A 21,456-nucleotide genomic window follows, 5' to 3' on the forward strand; every position below is an offset into this window, starting at 1 on the left:
TAGTTTATACGATCAATTTTTAGTTACAAATTCTATAAGATATTTATATATTACAATAATAGACTAAAATCATATGAGAAGTAATTGCATAATTATGTATGTGTGTTTCTAGACTGAGAAAGTTATTGTGGCTATGAATGAAAAGGTTATCAAATATCAAACACCATTATATACCACCAAAATATTATTTAACAAATGTCAAATTAGTGGTTATTATTTCATTTTGGGACGATATTGGTAATATATTGAACTTATACGAGATTTTCTACAATCCATTATAGTGTGGGTAAAAATATAGGCAACATATCATGGAAAAAAATATGTTTAGCTACAAATATTCTGACTAATTTTTAAAATTAAAATTTTAAACCATATGAAAATAAAAATATTAATGTCGTATATTATAGCGTAAATAATTATTTTTATTCAATATTTTAACACTGTATATATATTGCTATATTTTGGTACTAGAATACGTGAGTTATTTTATCTAACTTACAAGTTATGTATCTTTTTTTTTTTTTTTTGAGTAAATTCAAGTCCATTACAAGGGGAAATAGGGGAGGGGGGACTCGAACCCTAGACCTTTACCCTATTAGTAAAGGCTAGGTACCAACTCTCCTAATGAGGGTTGGTTAGTTATGTATCTAAATTAGAGAAATATTTTTAAATTTTCTATTTCCCCATCATAATAAGATATATTTATTTTGTTATCTTCCATTTTTTAAATATTTGTAAATAAAATTATTTATTTTATAATATTTATAAGAATTTAATATCGATTCTATGTACTATATTTTTTTCAAATCACAATCTATTCGACTGATTTACACAAAAAATCAATTATTTTTTATTTTTTCATATATTGTTTATATAAGCATTTTGTAGCGACTTTTCTTTACTTAAAATTTGATCTATTTTCATTAGCATCAACATTTATGTTAGTTTCTAATGTAGGTCATTCGTGTAAATCAATTTAAGGTGTATATTAACAGGGATAAATTACGAACCCCCTGAACTTGGGCTAATTTAAGAAAAAAAACTCCCACATATTCGTAATTACCAAAAGTCTCCTGATGTTTGTTTCCGTCTTACATGGACCCCCTTACGGTATGATTTTTTACGGGTTTTTTTATAACATGGAATATTCCCAGAAAAATGCAGATTCAACCCTGCACACGACATTTGTTTATAGTACTTTTTAAAGACAAAAATTACCGTGAGGGGGACTTTACACGAAATATGTATTCGTCTTAAATAACATCTTCAACACTTTTTAGTATTACTATTACCTCCCCTAAGGGTAATTTTTGTATTTAAAAAGTAAGATAAAAGAAATGTCACGTCTGCAAGGGTAGAATCCATATTTTTTCGGATATTACATGGAATAAAAAAGATTCCATAAAATATCACCCCATAAGGGGGTCGTGTAAGACATAAACAAACATCTGGGGGATTTTGGTAATTACCGATAAGTGGGGGTGCATTCCGTAATTTAACCTAAGTTCACGAGGATTTTCGTTATTTAACCTATTAACAACGATTGTCGTTCTTTTCACGTCTTAACGTTTGCTTATACCCTTATATTATTTTAAATAATTTAAAGGTTAGTTTGATAATATTATTAAATATTAATTTCTAATACATTTAATATGTGTTTCTTGATGTTTCAGGTACCACACATAAGGAATTTGATATAAAAGTTGCGAGATTGAATATAATTTGTTTTGATACAAAATAATAGATCATTGCAAAAACATTGATGCAAAATCAGAATTAGGATTGTGATTAGTATTAGCATTAGAATTAGGATTATAATTAATATTTTTTGAAATAGAATTAGTATTAATACTATGATTAGGATTTGAATTAATATAGTATTATAATTAACATTAGAAATATGATTATGATTATGATTATGATTAATATTAGTATTAGAATTATAATTAAGATTGTGATTATTGATTAGTACTACAATTAGCTAGTGACATGTATTAGTATTATGATTATGATTAGCATTAGGATTAGAATTATGGTTAGAATTAAAATTAGAATTATAATTAGAATTAACATTAGCATTAACATTAGTATTATTAGCATTAAAATTATTAGGATTATAATTAGTGTTAGAAATATGTTTAGGATTAGAATTATGATTAGGATTATAATCATGATTAGTGTTATGAATAGGATTAGGAATATGATAAGGATTAGTACTACAATTATAATTAGCATAAGCATATCCAAATTAACATTAACATTAAAATTAGTATTAGCATTAGTTTATGTACATTAGCATTAACATTAACAATATTAACAGTATTAGAAATCGTATTAATATTAGTATTAGTAATAGTATTAGTATTAATATTAGTATTAATATTAGTTTTAGTATTAGTATTAATATTAGTATTAATAAATATTAACATTAGTATTAATAAATATTAATATTAGTATTAATAAATATTAATATTAGTATCAATATCAATATCAGTATCAGTATCAGTATCATTATCAGTATCGACATTAGTATCGGCATCAGTATCGGTATCGGTATCGGTATCGGTATCGGTATCGGTATCAGTATCAATATCAATATCAATATCAATATCATTACCAGTATCAGTATCAGTATCAGTATCAGTATTCGTATCCGTATCAGTATCAGTATTAGTATCAATATCAACATTTGCATCAATATCAGTATCAGTATCAGTATGAGTATCAGTATCAGTACCTATATTAGTATCACTATCAGTATCAGTATTAGTATCAATATCAATATCAATATTAGTATCAGTATTAGTATGAGTATCAGTATGATTGTGAGCATCAGTATGAGTATGAGTATCAATATTAGTATGAGTATCAGTATGAGTATCAATAATAGTATTAATATTACTATGAGTATCAGTATGAGTATCGGTATTAGTATCAGTATCAATATCAATATCAATATCAGTATTAGTATTAGTATTAGTATTAGTATTAGTATTAATATTAATATTAATGTGGCTATGAGTATCAGTATTAGTGTCAATATCAGTATCAGTATTAATATTACTATTAATATAATATTACTATAAGTATCACTATGAGTACAAGTATTAGTATCAGTATCAAAATTATTATTATTATTATTATTATTATTATTATTATTATTATTATTATTATTATTATTATTATTATTATTATTACTATTATTAGTATCAGTATTAGTATTAGTATTAGTATTAGTATTAGTATTAGTATTAGTATTAGTATTAGTATTAGTATTAGTATCAATATCACTATCATTATCAATGTAAGTATCAGTATTATTAGTAGTATTAGTATTTTTATTAGTATTAGTATTGGTATGACTATGAGTATGAGTATTAGTATTAGTAACAGTACTATTATTAGTATCAAGTAGTATTAATATTACTATTAGTATCGGTATTAGTATTAGTATTAATATTAGTATTAGTATCAATATTAGTATTAACATTAGTATTAATATTAATAATAGTATTAATATTATTATTAACATTAGTATTAGTATAAGCATTAGTATTAGTATTAGTATTAGTATTAGTATTAATATTAGTATTAGTATTAGTATTAGTATTAGTATTAGTATTAGTATTAGTATTAGTATTAGTATTAGTATTAGTATTTGTATTAGTGTTGGGTGCTAAATACCCACACGCAAGTGCACGTATCGCTAACAAGTAGTAAAGTAGACTCGTGAGAGTCGGATGTCGATCCCACAGGGAATACGCAAATTATTTAATCCTAAGTACCAAATTCTAACAATTGTGATTTTTATCCAGCCTACGCACGTTTGTCAAATTAAATCAATTAATTAATTAAACTAATTAAGAAAGCAAATAATCACGAGAAAATATCAATATAAAACGGATCTAGGATTCTATCTTCCCCCTATGCGATAATTCTTCACCCAATTAATCTCCTATCATGCAAGTTACGATTCCCGATTATTAACCCAAGACACGAAATTATTCATAACCAGCTGTCGCTGCGCTATAAACCTATTATTCATAAAAGATTCACTATATGTCTATGCAAACCTAGTATAAATAAAGCATTAAATAACAAGTCTCGACAACGGCTACCTAAGGTATTATCTGTATGTCTACGATAATACATGCAATCAACACACGCATTCGGTGAAAAACTACTCGAAGGCTCTTCTATCCCCGTTCTAATTATTAAAACGATCTGTCAATCAATTCTAACAATAACAAATAGCAACATAAGTTAGCTACGCTCATGCACTAAATACGATCAAAATAGAAGAAATAATCGAAGAATTAAACTTGCATAAAAGTAGAAAAATAGGTCCGAATTACCACATAGGGTTCCAATAAAATCCTAGAATAAAAACTTAGCTACTCATGTTCGTTACGAAAAGCATAATAAAAATACAAAAATTCATAAAATCAGAAAAGAAAAGGAAAAAGGAAACTAGGATGAAGAGTCGTCAAGTCTTCGTCTTCGTTCTCTTGCTCCTTGATTGCGTGTAGAAAGATGAAAGATAAAAACTAAAAATAAAGATAAAAGGTAAAAGATAGATCTAATTGTGTGCTTTTGACCTTTAAATAGGGTGCAAAAATATAATAGGGTGGGTTTCCTTGTGTAATTAAAATTCCTTCACTGCGCCTTCACGTCCATCCGGACGGCCGTGTGAGATTAAGCTCTAAAACCCGCACGGCCGCGCGGCCTTCTGTTATTCAGAATTCTGATTATTTCACTTTTAGCCCACTTTTTCTCTGAATTTGCAGTTTTCACCCCAAAAGTTGTCAATTCTTCAATTTGCACCTAAAATACAAATAATAACCATATTAAGCACCAATTATCGTAAAAACACATCAAAAGCTCCAATTAAAAGGTACAATTAAGTGTATAAATATACACTTAACAATTAGTATTAGTATTAGTATTAGTATTAGTATTAGTATTAGTATTAGTATTAGTATTAGTATTAGTATTAGTATTAGTATTAGTATTAGTATTAGTATTAGTATTAGTATTAGTATTAGTATTAGTATTAGTATTAGTATTAGTATTAGTATTAGTATTAGTATTGTGTTTGTATTAGTATTAGTCGTAGTATTAGTATTAGTATTAGTATTAGTATTAGTATTAATATTAGTATTAGTATTAGTGTTAGCATTAGTATTACTATTACTGTTAGTATTAGGATTAGTATTAATCATAGTATTAGTATTAGTATTACTATTAATATTAGTATTAGTATCAGTATGAGTATCACTATTAATCGAGATTAGTATCACTATCTGTAACAATATTGGTATCAGTATTGGTATCGGTATTGGTATCTGATGATGCTAAAGTTAGATCACCTTAGATAGTTGAAGTAGGATGAGCTGGAAGAGCAGAATGGATCACTGGCTCACGAGCTTGATGACCTTGAGATACCTGCGATCATAGAACACGTGAACTAGGCCGGGGGTTGATCCGGCGGAAACCCCTCCGACGCTCAAGTCAGACGTACGGATAGTGGAAATAGTCCAGAGAATATAGTTGGTAGTATTACTCAGTTAATAGGACGTACCTTAAGGAATGAGTTCAAACCTTTATTTATAGCTCATTGATTGGGCTGAAGTTTAATTAGTTGAGATTGTCGGGCCAAAACCCTATTTGAAGGTAATTGGGCATCGGTAGTAGTGGTCTTCAATATTGGGTTTGTGACCCATTAGGTAAAGAAATTGTAGGCCCATTGGGTGGCCCAATCAGGCATATCATTAAGCCCCCCACTCTCGAGTCGATGTGGGGGCCATGATAGAATGGGTTCCAGATCATGTCGAGAGTAGAAATTGTAGTAGTCTTGCATCGGCGTATGGCCTAATGGTGTGCGAAAACGCGTTGGAGCGTGTGCCGGAGGGGCGTGAAGGCGCGTTGGCGCGTAGCGCGACCAAGCTGTCGCGATGTAAGTCACTTGAGTCGTCGGTGTTGTCCCGCGACGATGTAGTAGCTCGGATCAAGTTATCTTCTCGTGGGAGTCGTTTCGTCGCTGGGTAATAGAGTTGATCGAGTTTGCTCCTCGTGGGAGTTGTCTCGCGATAATGTAGTAGCACGGAGCGAGTATTCTCCTCGTGGGAGTTGTTATTTATCGACATTGTCAATGTTTTGACGCGTTTCTTATATGTGTTTACATATAGCCTTGAGCGTGATGTACTTGAGGAGGGGATCAGGCTCTCAAGATTTTTTTTATGGGGATCGTGCCCCTTGTTAGACCTCGAGGGTCGTAAGTATGTTTGGACCGTGGCCACGTTTTAATGAAGGACCCATCGAAAACAAGTAGATAAATTTGAATAATCAAGCAGGCCAGGCTATATAGATTCCCATAATATTTCTAAGTGTTTCTAGGGTTGTAATCGTGCTAACTTGAGCTTGCGATTATATAGTGAATTTCGGGCGAGTTGTCTCCTCATGGGAGTTGTCTCGCTGCGAAGTTGTAGGAGCATTGAATGACGCGCGACTGATGCGTGCGGATTGAGGTCGCTCTGAGCGAGTTGTCTCCTCGTGGGAGTTGTCTCGCAGCGAGTCTTATTATCGAGCGAGGTGGCTGCACGTGGGAGTTTCCTTGCAACGAATTTGTAGTGTCCAGCGAGTTGGCTCCTCGTGGGAGTTCTCTCGTTGCGGGTTTGTAGAACCGAGGGAGTTGGCTCCTCGTGGGATTTGCCTCGCAAGGGGTTGTAGGACCGAGCGAGTTGTCTCCTCGTGGGAGTTGTCTCGCTGCGGGTTGTCGGACCGAGCGAGTTGTCTCGCTGCTGGTTGTAGGACCGAGCGAGTTGTCTCCTCGTGGGAGTTGTCTCGCTGCGGGATGTAGGACAGAGCGAGTTTGCTCCTCGTGGGAGTTGTCTCGCTGCGGTTTCGTAGACCCGAGGGAGTTGGCTCCTCGTGGGAGTTGCCTCGCAACGGGTTATATGACCGAGCGAGTTTGCTCCTCGTGGGAGTTGTCTCGCTACGGGTTGTAGTTCCGAGCGAGTTGGCTCCTCGTGGGAGTTGTCTCGCTGCGGGTTCGTAGTACCGAGCGAGAGTTCTCCTCGTGGGAGTTGTCTCGCTGCGGGTTGTAGTACCGAGCGAGTGGTTTCCTCGTGGGAGTTATCTCGCTGTGGTTTCGTAGACCCAAGGGAGTTGGCTCCTCGTGGGAGTTGCCTTGCAACGGGTTATATGACGGAGCGAGTGGTCTCCTCGTGGGAGTCTTGCAAGCCCCCCACTCTCGATTCGATGTGGGAGTCGCGTCGAAAAGAATACCAGACCGTGTCGAGAGTAGATCGGTGTTGTGGTGTACCATTAATTGTTGGCGTGGTGTGGAGAAATAATAATTTTTATTTTCTTTGTGGAGTGCGAGCATTATTGGGTGGGGCGCGTTGGAATCCTTGCGCCATTTGGTAGAACTTGTTGAAATTCCCGCGCGATTTGGCGGTACACAGTGCAAGTTGCATGCGATTAGATGAGTGGAAGGATGTGCGCGCACGAATTAATGTGGTATGGGGAGGCACGCGCGCGATTTGATGATGTATAGAGAGGCGCGCGCGATTTGATGATGATGTATAGGGAGGCACGCGGATGTGATGGGAGCTGATGCAAATGAGTGAATGGATGTGATGGGTGGTGCAACTTGGCACGTGCGGCTGCTGCCTGCTGCTTTTAATAATTTTTTTCTTTTTTTTTTTGGCTGACGTGCGCGCCCCTCTGGTCGCGCGATTGGCGCGTGCTTTGCACGCGTTTTTGAATTTTCTTCCTCTTTTTTTTTTTTATTATTATTATTTTTTTTTCCTGCTGCTGACGCGTGCGCGCCTGGCGCGTGTAAGCCACACGCGCGTGCTGTGCACGCGCGTTTTTTTTTTTTTTTTTTTTCTTCTTCTTTTTTCTTCATCTTATTTTCCTTTTTTCTTCTACTTCTTTTTTCTTCATCTTCTTCGCCTTCTATCTTCTGATTTTTTCTTTTTTTTCTTTTTTTTATTTTTTTTTTATTGATGTCCACCATTTGGGGATGATTTTCCATTTTGTTTTGGGGGCACTATAAACCCACAGGGAGTCGATAACCCTTAGCGAACGAAATGTTTTGGGGGCACTGTAAACCCCGAGGGAGTCGATAACCCTTGGCGAACGAATTTTTTTGGGGGCAGAGGTAAGCCCAGGGAGTCGATAACCCTTGGTGAACGAAATATTTTGGGGGCAGAGGTAAGCCCCCAGGGAGTCGATAACCCTTGGCGAACGAAATATTTAGGGGTCAAAGGTAAGCCCCAGGGAGTCGATAACCCTTGGCGGACGACATATTTTGGGAGCAGAGGTAAGCCCCCAGGGAGTCAATAATCCTTGGCGAACGAAATATTTTGGGGGCAGAGGTAAGCCCCCAGGGAGTCGATAACCCTTGCTAGCGTTGAAGGGCCTCCTCGGTTGTCTGAACCGATCGAGGGGCGGGAATAAGTGGATCATGTTGAGGATCTAGTGGGACATCACGAGGAGGATCTCGTGGTGGATCCCGAGCATGGGGAGGAGGAAGTGGCAAGCCAGAGCCTCCACGAGGTGGGTGGTTGTTAGTAGTGTCACACTCCCCCGAGCAGAAGTCTCAAGGCCATCTTGCGCGCTACGTGATCTTGTTTGCCTTCCCACAGACGGTGCCAAAATGATGATGTTAAAGTTAGATCACCTTAGATAGTTGAAGTAGGATGAGCTGGAAGAGCAGAATGGATCACTGGCTCACGAGCTTGATGACCTTGAGATACCTGCGATCATAGAACACGTGAACTAGGCCGGGGGTTGATCCGGCGGAAACCCCTTCGACGCTCAAGACGTGCGGATAGTGGAAATAGTCCAGAGAATACAGTTGGTAGTATTACTCAGTTAATAGGACGTACCTTAAGGAATGAGTTCAAACCTTTATTTATAGCTCATTGATTGGGCTGAAGTTTAATTAGTTGAGATTGTCGGGCCAAAACCCTATTTGAAGGTAATTGGGCATCGGTAGTAGTGGTCTTCAATATTGGGTTTGTGGCCCATTAGGTAAAGAAATTGTAGGCCCATTGGGTTGGCCCAATTAGGCATATCAGTATCAGTACTGGTAGTGGCGTACACATCATATTTCTTTTGCAATATTTATAAGTTGTATTGTTGTTTGAGTAATGCGCATCACTAATTGAATGTCGTTAATGATAAACTTGCAGGTTATTTTAATATCTATTGTGTTACTTCTCTGCTACCGTGTTTGTTGTTACCTTAGTTATTTTGCAGAAGATTCACATGGTGTAGTAGATTGCAATCCAAGAAATAGTGTTATACCATATGTTTTAAATGATTTCACTTAATCTTGATATGGTATTTTGCGCGCTTCAAGTTTTCTTCTTTGTAATATTTAACTTAATTTCATATGTAACCACTCTACATTAAGAGATAAAGTTTATGTTTTTTATTTCCTTCCATTTTGTTTTACTTGAATTGTCACCGTTATAAAGAGATAGTCGTTTACATAAATTTATTTTTCTCATTTTGAAACTGACCCCGTCCAACGCACAGGTGAAATACTAGTTTCCTCTTAATGTTCATTAAAATAATCAAATTTCAAATAGAATCTCATCCTTTATTAATTAATAATTTTTTGTTTTGAGTAAAATAGCTTATTTACCATATTAATCTAAAAAAAAAAACACTACAGCCCAAGTTTGAATGAAATTCAAGAAACGTGTGGAGGTGGACTCATATTTGGAAAATAATTATATATATATATATAAAAAAGAATAAAATACTAATATGCGTAAGCGAGAAGAATAAGTACTCTTTTCTGACCCTCCGATCAGATTAATCTCACCCGTCCACTCAACACCGACTCTTCTATAAATACCCATCCCCCTCCTACAATCGTAACTCATTCCTTCGTCTCTTGTCTTTGTTATTGGTTTGATCGCCTTTTGTTTGATTATTGCTTCTGTTTATTATATGTATCGTCGTCGCTATGAAATCTGCGCAATTCAATTCGGCTGCGATTATCCATTCTCTTTGGCGATACCGTCTGATTATTGGTCCTGATTTGGGGTTATTTTGTGATTCACCGCCGCCGTGTATTTGCGAGGCCGTCTGATTGTGATTTGATTTTGATCCGGCTATGCATCAACAAGGGGTTTGTTTATTATCCTGCGTTATGCGATTGGATTGTGTTTTATGTAATCGTCTGATTTGATTTTTGCTCAACCTGGTTTGAAAAAGATTCCTTGTAGAAGAAAGCACTTTGAGTATGTTCTCCTTTTTTTTCGTAATTGTATTTATATGACAATTCTAAGCAGTTTCGTCCTTTTGATCTGCATATACATGATTCTCTGCCATTGGATCTTCAAGCTGAAGAAAAGAACCTTCTCGCTGTGCGGCTGATTAAGATTTGATTCTCTTATGAAAAAGATTCTTTGTCGAAGAAGTAATTGTGTTTATATGACAATTGTGTTGTTCTGAGGTCGGTTCAGATAAGATATTTTGGCTGATTCCAAGTAGACTGTCTGGTAAAGTCTCTACCACCGGATGCTAAATTCTGCTGATTAAGATTTGATTCTCCTTATGATATATATGTGCAATATGATATTCCTCGACCTTCGATCTTTGCTTTGGACTGTGTTGTGTTCATCCACAGGTGTTGTATTCAAGTAGGAACTCGGCTCTAAGACACCCGTCAGTTGAAGATATTGTTCAATCTCGCTTTTCTCTCTCTCTCTCTCTCCCCCTATCCTCCTTATTTTTCTAACTTTAGATCACAATTTTTTTTATTATCTCTTTTAAATCCCTTTACTGCTTTACTGCTTTACTGCTTTATTACTATTTGGTACTTTGTGTTTTGTGGTTTTAGGAAAGGTTTCATCTTTATTTTATGGAGCTAAGCTATCTGTGCAACTACAACGATGGATCTCATTTTACTACAACTGGATAATGTGGATAGGAGCTTATGTACAACTGAATATTGTTGATAGGATCGCCAATTGCTTGAGCTAGAGATCTCGGTTGGATCTGATGATGGGAAGATCATTTATTTTGTGATTTAATTAGCTTAAAATCTTTCTTTTGTTTTTGATCGTGTACAATGTTGATCAGTGGGTTTTTGTCAGTTCCAGATTGTATATTCTTATGTAGACATAATCCTTCTCATTCAATCTTCAAATGTTTTCAAATCTATTTGGGCGATTTTACGATTGTGTGGGTTTGGATTATGTTCTCTCTTGTCCGTTAGTTTCGAAGGAAATGGTTAAAATATGATTTTTGGTAGAAGAAACAACTTAAAGTTTGAGTATTTTCTCCTTATCCCGGCTTTCCTTTTCCTCTCGAAAATTGATGGTGGATGTCCTCCCATGGTAGCTTTTGTTTGTATTTTAGTTCCATCTTCAGCAAAAGATGGATTAGTGCAGTTGGATCTGAGATTGAGTCTTATTAACGGACGACATGATGGGGGTAGATAATTTAATTTCTGATTTATTTATCTCATGAAAAATTTCTTGCTTCTGGTTGCAAATTGTGTTTTGATCGGCAGGTAGTGGCTTATTGAGATGCGTCTCCGGTACTTTGAGATAGTAGTTTCTTATGTCTCCCTCAACCTTATACGGTCCAATTTTCATATTACTATTTTATACGGTCATATTGCTTTCAAATCAATCTTCAAATCCTCTGTTCTTCTTTTCCTTTCCGTCTGCAGACATTTGCGACAAAAATGACGGTGGGCCTTCTCTTTTGGGTATTAAATAAATTTTTGCTAGTTCCATCTGCATTACTCTGGCCTATTGACTAAGCGGGAAGATAATTTAATTTTGTGTCGTAGTTCAATTTTACTATCTGAAACTACATGTTCTATAGGAATGATGAATCTGATTTTACTATTTCTTAAGCAAACCGTTGGAAAATGAGCTTCAGAGTCTCTTATGTAAATCTACAGATGTGATGGATACTTAATGGGGGAAGATAATCTAACTTGTGTTTTATCTAAAGCTCTTTCGTGCCTTTCTGTTTGTGGTTCTGATTTGGGTGGTTTTGCTGGTCTTACAGTCTAATTATCGGGAGCCTCTGTTGTATGTTTCTTTTCTCTATGGTCTTCTTTGAATGATAATTGATCTGGCAAGGTATTTATGATGTTTGGTTATGGAGTGATATGAAATTTAATATCATGTGGTTTGGATTTGGTTCATGTTTTCCCATCTTGGTCTGGTTGTTGGCTGGTTTGATTTTTTTTTTAATTCTGCGCGGTCATAGGATTTCGTATTAGAATCAGATATTCGTAAATCAGTGTCATTTTCAGGGCTATCGATTTTACAATTTCCACCGCCTTGGAAAGAAATATCAGCAGCAGCTTCATTCTCGTCCTCCTCTTCAGAGTCCGACAAATCGGCATTTGTTAAAGCTAATAGGCCAAGTAACGAGGGCGCTTTTTGTGCCTTTTCGGAAACCACACCTACACTGTTTTCTTTTTCCACCGATAATGGGGCGCCAAAAACACGTCCACTGTGTGTCTTTCTAAGCATCAAAGCTGCAAAGTCGAGACTTCCAATTGTAAGTAAAGCCATATCATTTCATCCTATATATACGAAAGCAAAAAGATTTCACAACGAAATATACCTGAAGAAGAAGAAAGCTTTGCGTTTGGAGCCTTTGCGTCTCTGATGTCATTGTGTTCATTATCACTTTCTTCCCAAAAATTAAATATGCTGCAATCACCCGACATTATGTAACGAGCTGCTGCTTCTGTAGGCTGAACAATAAAAACACACGCAAAACACAAAATCCCACAAGTTACACACGAAAACAGCCCATGCTCAGAATTATGACAAGCTTTCTTTATTTCCCGATCCATACATGGAACCTCCTCACTATTACGAAAATGCCCCTTTGTTTGCTTCATGCCTTGCTTGCTGCTTAAAATGAGTTCATCGGGGGCATTATTGTCGTTGCTTGTGGTCTTCGTCTCGAGATCTAATTGATGATTTATTTACCTTCTGTGTTTTTTACCCGTCTGTTTCATTTTGTCTTAACTTTGCATGAAGTTGGATTTGAGGTTCAGAGTCTTAGCTACTGATTGGATCACGACATAATGGGGAAGTTGACGTACTTTGTGATATGTTTAGTTTCTGGGTTGTGTTTGTTAGATATGTGTTGCTTTACTTAGTTCTGTTTTATAGTTGTTCTTATCTTTGGAGATCTTTCCTGCATGGACCTGGAACTGGACTTGTGGTGACATCTTTGGAGATCTAATTCGAGTTGATATTTTGTGGCTTCAATCTAAGAAGATTTTTGACCCCTTACTGCAGATTCTAATCTTGGTTAATATATTATGGGGTTTGGGTTAACATTTTGAAGGATTTTTGACCCCTTACTGCAGATTCCAATCTTGGTTAATATATTATGGGGTTTGGGTTAACATTTTGAAGGGCTATGATTTTGGGAGTTAAGTGTTTCACTTGGAGCTACCCAATTTATGCAGCAGATGAATGTCATTTCTCCCTCTCACACTCTCTCTTTTTTTCTCTCTCTCTCTCTTCTCTTTCTTTCTCTCTCTTCATCTCTTTCTCTATTCTCTTTCTTTCTTTCTCTTCATCTCTCTCTCTACCTGTCTCTCTCTCTCTGTGGTTGCCCAGAGCCCTCCGCCGTCGCGGCTGCTCCCGACCTTGCCCCACCGCTCCCCTCACCTCCTTGTGCCGCTGCTCCGCCGCCGCCTTGTGCCGCTGCTCCGCCGCCGCCTTGTGCCGCTGCTCCGCCACGTCCTTGTGCCGGCCGTCGTTGCTCCTCCCACCGCCTTGAACTCCGTATTAAACCATCCACTTCACCTTTTTAAGTTATTTTTTCAATTTATTTTTTTAAGTTATTTTTTTAATTTATTTGTTTTGAAAAAATAAATTAAAAATGGATGGACATTCGTAAATTAAAAAAAATAACTTAAAAAGGTGAAGTGGATGGTTTAATACGGAGTTCAAGGCGGTGGGATGAGCAACGACGGCCGACACAAGGCTGTGGCAGAGCGGCGCAAGGTGGCGGCGGAGCAGCGGCACAAGGCGGTGGTGGAGCGTCGACGGCGGCAACGCAAGGAGGTGAGGGGAGCGGCGGAGCAAGGAGGTGGGGGAGCAACCGCGGAGGGCTGTGGGCAGCCACAAAGAGAGAGTTAAGAGTGAGAGATGAAGAGAGAGAAAGAAAGAGGAGAGAGAAAGATGAAGAGAGAGAAAGAAAGAGATGAAGAGAGAGCGGAGAGGGAGAAATGACGGCTGGAACAAAATGTGGGAGGGAGTGAGAGAAAAGGTTAGGGTGTTAGGGTTTTAAATTGTAACTTAAAGGGCAAAACGGGTATTTTAATTTGTCTAGGGGTCTATCAAATTAAGATTAGAATTTGGGTTTTTGACTAGGAAAGAAAAATTCATAGGACCTATCCCTATATATTTTCAAAACTAGGGAGGTATTCTACATTTCCCCTTTATATTATTGGTAGTGTAAGTTTTATTGTTATTACCCGAAATGGCTAGTTTCAATCCAATGCAATCAGAAGATAATTTTATCATCAACTGTATTTTAAATTTGTCAAATATCAACTAAAATATTATTATTTAATTAATTTTAGTATCATAGGTTTTAGTTGACGTTCCAGATGGATTCTTAATTTGTCGAATTACTAAGATATAAAACATAATATAATTATTATGTTTCGTGCCTTTCTGTTGGTGGTTCTGTTTAATTTTATTTGGATGATTTCGCCGGTATAACAATTTCTCCTCTTTGCGAGAGGGTTTGATTGTGCTTTTCTGCGGTGATTTTGATGCGGCAATGTATAGGGTATGATGTTCGGTTATGTAGCAACATGTGTGTATGTATAATCATGCAATTTTGGGTTGGATCAATGTTTTATCTTTTCTCCCTGTTTTACTAATTGAGATTTGATTTTTCTTTCCTCGACCGTTGCTCTGGGTTATGTTCATCCGCAGGTTGTGGTGATATAGAATTGTCTGCTCTGAGATACTTGTTAATTTCAGAGTTTTCAGTTTTTTCGTTGCATGACTATGTTTCTAAATCTATCTTTAGAGTTCGAGATCTTCTTTGGGGTGATGCTAATACGGCATATCACATATGGCAGTTGTTGGGTTACATGGGTTTTTACCTTCCACGAACGCAACCGCGCCTGTCCATAACCACACGAGCGATCCCATACTGATGGACAATGAGGTTTCATAATCCGTTTGGTGTTTCCGCTATTACCTACGGGTCCGAATGCTAACAGTCGTACGATACCGATGCCGCCACACATCCACACATGACTATATGACAGGATGGAGCCACATGACCTCCGTATACTTCTTAATGTTAATGTTGATTTCGATGTTTCCAGTCCACTGATTGTAGGAAGATGGGGCCGACACATGGTTTATCGTTATTTAGAAGTCGACATCATAAGTATATTTTTGGTATGAATATTGAAAATTTTAGATGTTAATGTAGTCTCGCATTGTATTTCAAAATTTTAATTTTATGTATTTTTCTTAACTATTTCAAATATAAAAATCAAATAATAACTACATGGTTATAACGTCATCTTTATGTAATCAAACACATTAATGTATATTATTCAATTTAAATTTCTCTGTTAATTAAATTAATATCCAATTTAACATTAATCAAGTTCAATCTATGTAGCACGGACACGGGAAAAGGACGCGGGGAAACTTTGTTTTCCAAAAAGTTGGATACGGGAACGTGGAGGAAACCTGTAAATAATAAAAATATATGGGTGCATTCATAGTTTCTAAAAAATATTATAATGTTTAATATCATTTCACAAATTAAATTTGGGGCATATAAATTTATTTTAGTATGGAATTAACATCTACAAAAATATAAAGGGTCCATTTGATAAACACCCCTCATATGAAAAATATATAGAGATATGTCTACCTCTAAAAATCTTCTTTTGAGATATCCCGGAGATGCAAAAGTACTATTGTGCCCTTATTTGCAATTTTCGTCCAACTACATTCAACATTTTCACAAACTGTACTTATCATTTTGGACCTGCATTTAGTATTTTTGTACTGCATGTATCATAATTTTTTATTTAATAATTTTTTTTATTCTTGTATATATATTGTACATTTTTTATTATTATTGTATTTTTTATAATTTTTTATAATTTTTTGATTTTTATTAATTTTTATATTTTTTTCTTATTAATTCAAATTTTGGTAAAATTATTGTACTGAAAGTATACTACACATGACTACAATGTGTTACAAGTTCAATAGTCATGTATTATATATAGTCATGTACTGTCTTTTTACCCCAAAATTCATCTACATTAACAACAAAATTCACAATTTGGATCTTGATATTATAAATCAACTAACAAACAAAAAATGAAAAAACACAACCATATGCATATATTCTTCAAACATGAACAAGCATTATTGTTCATTAAAAAACCTATAGCATACATATAACTATATGTTACTACATGTGACTAGAATTATCTACAATTATCTATAGTTATATATCGTGATATAAAGTCTAGACTATTGTAGCATGAATCCAACTTCACAAGGCACTTCATTACATCTTATTCTCTACATCTCATAAAATTATACAAAAAGTCAAACCTGGGACAAAAATATACGAGTTAAAGAGAAAAATGGAACATGCGAGTTAGATTACATGAAAAATACAAAAAAAAAATAGTTTTTTTTTTTTTGTTAAATTTACTGTACTCAAATCAACTACAAATAACTATAGTATACTACAAGCTCTATAGTCATGTATAGTTATATGTGACCATGACTATACATGACTGCATATAACTGTATATGACTACATATAATTGTATATTACCTGACCCAAATCACTCACCTAAGTAACCACTACTGATTAAGTTTCTACTACAGACAAACAAATCTCTTACACTTGAGGCATTTCGGATCATTTTCAAAATAAATACAAAAAATAAATGACTTACGATTTATAACAAAAATAAACAAGATAAGAATCATAGAAAAAAAAAATCAAATTAATCCAAAGAAAAAGATTATAATATTAATTGTTCACAAATATTGAAAAACATAGTAGAAAAATAAAAAAAAAACAAAGAAAAAATAAAAGCATAGTAGATCTGGGCTGTGGATAGAGAGAGAGAGGGGAGAGAGATGAAGAGAGAGGTGGGGGAAAGCAACGGCGGTGGGCGGCGCAAGGCGGTGGGGGAGCAGAGATGGGCCGCGGAGGGCTGTGGATAGAGAGAGAGAGTTAGAGAGAGATAAAGAGAGAGGATGAAAGAGAGAGGGAGAGAGAGGGGAGAATAGATAGATGTGGGAGTGGAAAAGAAAAAAAGCTAGGAGTTAGGGTTTTAAATTGTAATTAAAAGGGCAAAACGGGTATTTCAATTTGTCTAGGGAGTCTATCAAATTAAGATTATAATATAGGTTTTTGACTAGCAAAGAAAAATCCATAGGACCTATCCCAATATATTTTCAAAACTAGGGGGTTATCCCACATCTCCCCAAAATATAAAAACACCACTAGAAGTGAAAATGAGACATAATATTTAAGATTTTTTTAAGCTTATGCAATTCGGAGTTTCTATTTAAAATGAAACTTAGATTTTTTTTGTGTGGAAATACGTTTCAAATATTTCGTTATTAAAAGAAATGTCCCCGAAACTTTTAAATATTTATTGAAATGGCCCCAAAACGTTTCCGACAGGTGTCATGGAGTTTCGATTTCCGAAATGTTTCCGAAACATGGAAACGCGTGTGGGTTGAAGTATCCGTGCATCATAGAGTTCAATAATTGTTAAACATAGATTTTCAATTTAATGTTTTTAAATAAAATTAATGTATAATTATTTCCATACTTATCAAATTCAATAATTTTTAAAGATCGATATTCGATTTAACTTTCTTAATCTTGAATTTTGTTAAAAAAATACAAAAAGTATGACGATTTCAGGTACAATTACCGGAAACTCATGAATGAGTTTTGGATAAATGCACCCGGATTTCATTTTTTAGAATAATAATTTTTTTGTTCATTTAGGGTAAATACACCCAAATCTCTTGCAAGAGTTTGAGTTCATTTTACACGGGATTTGGGAGAATGAACGAAGATAGACAAAAATATTATTTTTGGGCTTTCTAAATACATATGTAAAGTAAAACGGTAAATATATATGTTTGAAGCAATTTGCTAAACACGCTTGGGTACCAATGCCCTTTTAAATAAGGACAGTCATATTTTCAATTTTGCTAAAAGTTATTCGAGCAACTTAATTAGAGAGCTTAGACAGAAAATAGTCATCTAGAGACTGAAAATACTGTATTATCATCCAACTTACCCGTCCTTAAGACTACATTCACTTCAGGAAAGAGTATTTCTTCCACTTTTCCGCCTCTCCCTATCAGTACCTGGCCACCGACCGCCTAAATTCCTTCACAACGTCATTGGAAAAAAAAGTTGTTTTTATCTAAGATGTCTATTATTAGTCCAAATTCTCCAACTAAATTAACTATTTTTAATCTAAGCTGTCTATTTTCTACCTAAACTATCCAACTAAGTTGGCCTAAGCCACTTTTAGTAAATTCAAAGTAATCGAGCGTGCTGTTAACTATATAAAATATTTTTGATTAACTTTTAGCCAACCCATTTGTTTTTTACTTCAAACATGTTGTTGTATGGGCAAAAATTATAGAGAAAATATGTTGTTTATTTGAAAACATAAATAACAAAAAACATCCCCACCAATTCGTAACAACCAAAATCCCCATCGAATTAACTGTTGATTGAGTTTTTTAACAGAAAATGTGTACAATCTATTATACCTTCTGTTAAATGGGTGAAACATAAAAGAAATATTTGAAATTGTGTAAAGTCTATTTCCTGGAATAAAAAAAAAAATCGTGAAAAGTCACACCGTAAAGGGATTGGTGTAAGACGAGAACAAACTTCAGTGGGTTTTTGGTATTTACGAATAGGTGAGGGTGTTTTTCGTTATTTAGCCTAAGTTCAGGGAGTTTTTGTATTTTACCCTATAAAAATATATTAAATTGAAAAAGGTGAATTGCATTTTGCACCCCACAATTAACCCTAATTGGCGCTTTGCACCCCAATATTTTAAAATTTGCAAAGTCCACCCTCAAATTATATTTCTCATGGCACAATTGCACCCCCACATCAATTCTTTATGAGAGTTTAACCCAAAAATCAATATGTCACAATATATTAACTTTTGAAGGGATTTTCATGCTTGATGGTATATTAAAGTTTTTAGTTTAACAAAAATATATGTAAAGCCTTATTCTAATTAATCCATTTAACTACACATTTAAAAAATAATAATAATGTCCAACAGTTCTCATTCTATTTTTTTAATATGTATTAATTTTATGGAAAATTAGGACATTTTGAAAATAAAAATTGAATTAGGATTTTTATATAAATTCTTTATGCAAAACATAAATCACCAGTTACGTTTTTTTAAAATTTTATATACAAGTCAAATAATTAAAATAAATATTAAGTAAGAAAACAAAACATAGAAGAATGAAAATTGTTCAAATGTGTAAAATATGACGATATATTATTAAGTTTTGGCAAAAATATCACAACAAATTGAGAAATGAGATGTATTTTGTGAGGTTGGACTTGGCCAATTTTCAAATGATAGGGTGTAAAATGCCAAACACTGTTAATCCCGGGGTGCAAAACGCAATTCACGCAATTGAAAACTACGCCTTTTATTTGAGCCCAACGCCTGCAGCAGGAAACACCCAAAATCAAAAAACCACGCGCCTCAATTCATTTAGCTCTACAAACCCTAAAACCAGAAAGAACATCGGCAAAGTAATCAATCGGCCATGTCAATAGAACACCATACCTCAAATCTTCCGAGATCATCGAAATTATCCTACTACACCTACCGATTAAGTCTCTTCTTAGGTTTAAATCAGTTTCCAAATCATGGAATTCCATTATCTCCGATCCTGTTTTCACCCACACCCATCTTCAATTCTCGAATTCTCCGCATCTCTTTCTAATCAAGAACAGATCTTTTCAAGGAGCTTTTTCCCTGCTTAAATTAGAAGCTCAAAAATTCCACAGAGAAGCTGTATTAAGCGGCCCATATGGCTGGAATACAGTGTTATGCCATTGCAACGGAGTGCTTCTGTTAACCGATTCCTATTTCAAGCCCACGTGCTACGCATTGTGGAATCCATCCACTCGTACGGAGACGTATTTCACTTTCAGATACACCTTTTACGAGGATATGAATTACGGGATCTGTTACGATCCTGCGATCCACGATTTCAAGGTTGTTTTCGCTGCCGGAAAGAATTACGCTGTTTTTTGTTGCAAGACCGATACTTGGACTCGTAGGGTAGGGTTCCCGTTCAAAGGGACCCATTCGGGGGTTTTTGCTGACGGAGCTTATTATTGGGTTTGGAGAGACAAAGAGGATGTTAGACACGTGGTGTATTTCGATTCAAGAATCGACAAGCTCAAGAGATTGCAGAAGCCTAAACAACTAACCGACGAGGACCATGTCTCCGTGGCTTGTTTGAAAGATAGTCTGTGTTTGTACTGCAATGCTTTAGGGGATGAGACGAAGGTTCGGTTCTGGATTAAGGAAAAGGGCAGCAGCTTCAAGAACTGCTGGAACGAGTTCTCGGTTATTGAGAATGTGCAGACTTCGATTTGGTCGTTTAGGCCACTTTGCTTTCTGGAAGACAAGATTGTGATTCGATTGGAAAGTGCAAGATTTCTAATATATAGCCTTTGTGACAATACTTTCGAAGAATTTGTAGACGATGAGTTGTGTTTCGTTGATTTGGACCCGTATAAGAATAGTCTATTCTTCACTAATCTGAATGCTGTTTCCAGGAGGAGACGAGTTATTGTTATAGATTAAGACTCGCAGTCTAGTTTGATATATATTGACTGGATGATGAAGGCTTCTTGGATGCTCAATCTATAATTTGTTTTTAAATTATTAATTAGACGCGTCTTGTTTCTTAGCTAGGATTTCTGTTGCGTTTAGCTCGTTTATTAAGGTTAGCTTTCTTTATAAAATTCAATCAGATTATTCGTTTCACGACATTGTCATTATCATTTTGTAATGAAGCATTGTACTATGTATGAAAGAACTATGCGTCAGTTAGGTACGCCCGGTTTCTTGCAATATTGTGTTTATATACCGGAATGGTTCTAGGAACGCTAACCCAACTTGAAGAAGTAGCATTCGAACATCCGAATATGCTTTGTGTGCCAAATTTGTTTAGTTTTCCTTAAAAGAAATTCGACTAGTATAAGTTTGTATAAAATTGCTGCCAAGGAAGTTTAGGATTTGAAAATTGGAAAATTGTATAATTTTTAGCTTGTTTAATATTGATTATAACGTGAGCTTCCATTATAGAATTCAATCAGATTATTCAGTTCACAACA

The 21,456-nt window shown here is 35.2% G+C and overlaps 1 protein-coding gene and 1 long non-coding RNA gene across 2 annotated transcripts; one reads left to right on the forward strand and one right to left on the reverse strand.

Moving 5' to 3' along the window:
• Positions 1–12,222: 12,222 nt before the first annotated feature.
• LOC105976196 (uncharacterized) lies at positions 12,223–13,281 on the reverse strand. The gene is made up of 2 exons (XR_016030262.1): positions 12,619–13,281; positions 12,223–12,529 (listed from the first exon to the last, which is right to left on the reverse strand). It is a non-coding gene; the product is annotated as an uncharacterized LOC105976196 (long non-coding RNA).
• Positions 13,282–13,979: 698 nt separating this feature from the next.
• LOC105976153 (uncharacterized) lies at positions 13,980–20,923 on the forward strand. The gene is made up of 2 exons (XM_013001447.2): positions 13,980–14,133; positions 19,965–20,923. Exons 1-2 carry the CDS (start codon positions 13,980–13,982, stop codon positions 20,921–20,923), a joined length of 1,113 nt encoding a protein of 370 aa, XP_012856901.2.
• Positions 20,924–21,456: the final 533 nt, after the last annotated feature.

The sequence above is a fragment of the Erythranthe guttata genome, chromosome 3, assembly GCF_056151865.1.
Source record: "Erythranthe guttata isolate IM_541 chromosome 3, IM_541, whole genome shotgun sequence".
NCBI lineage: Eukaryota > Viridiplantae > Streptophyta > Magnoliopsida > Lamiales > Phrymaceae > Erythranthe > Erythranthe guttata.

Bases quoted from the DNA above. Each gene is read 5' to 3' on its own strand.
- LOC105976153 (XM_013001447.2), top strand. From the start codon at position 13,980: ATGAGCAACGACGGCCGACACAAGGCTGTGGCAGAGCGGCGCAAGGTG. The intron at 14,134-19,964 runs GTGGGCAGCCAC...GGTTTAAATCAG, and splicing joins GGGAGCAACCGCGGAGGGCT to TTTCCAAATCATGGAATTCC.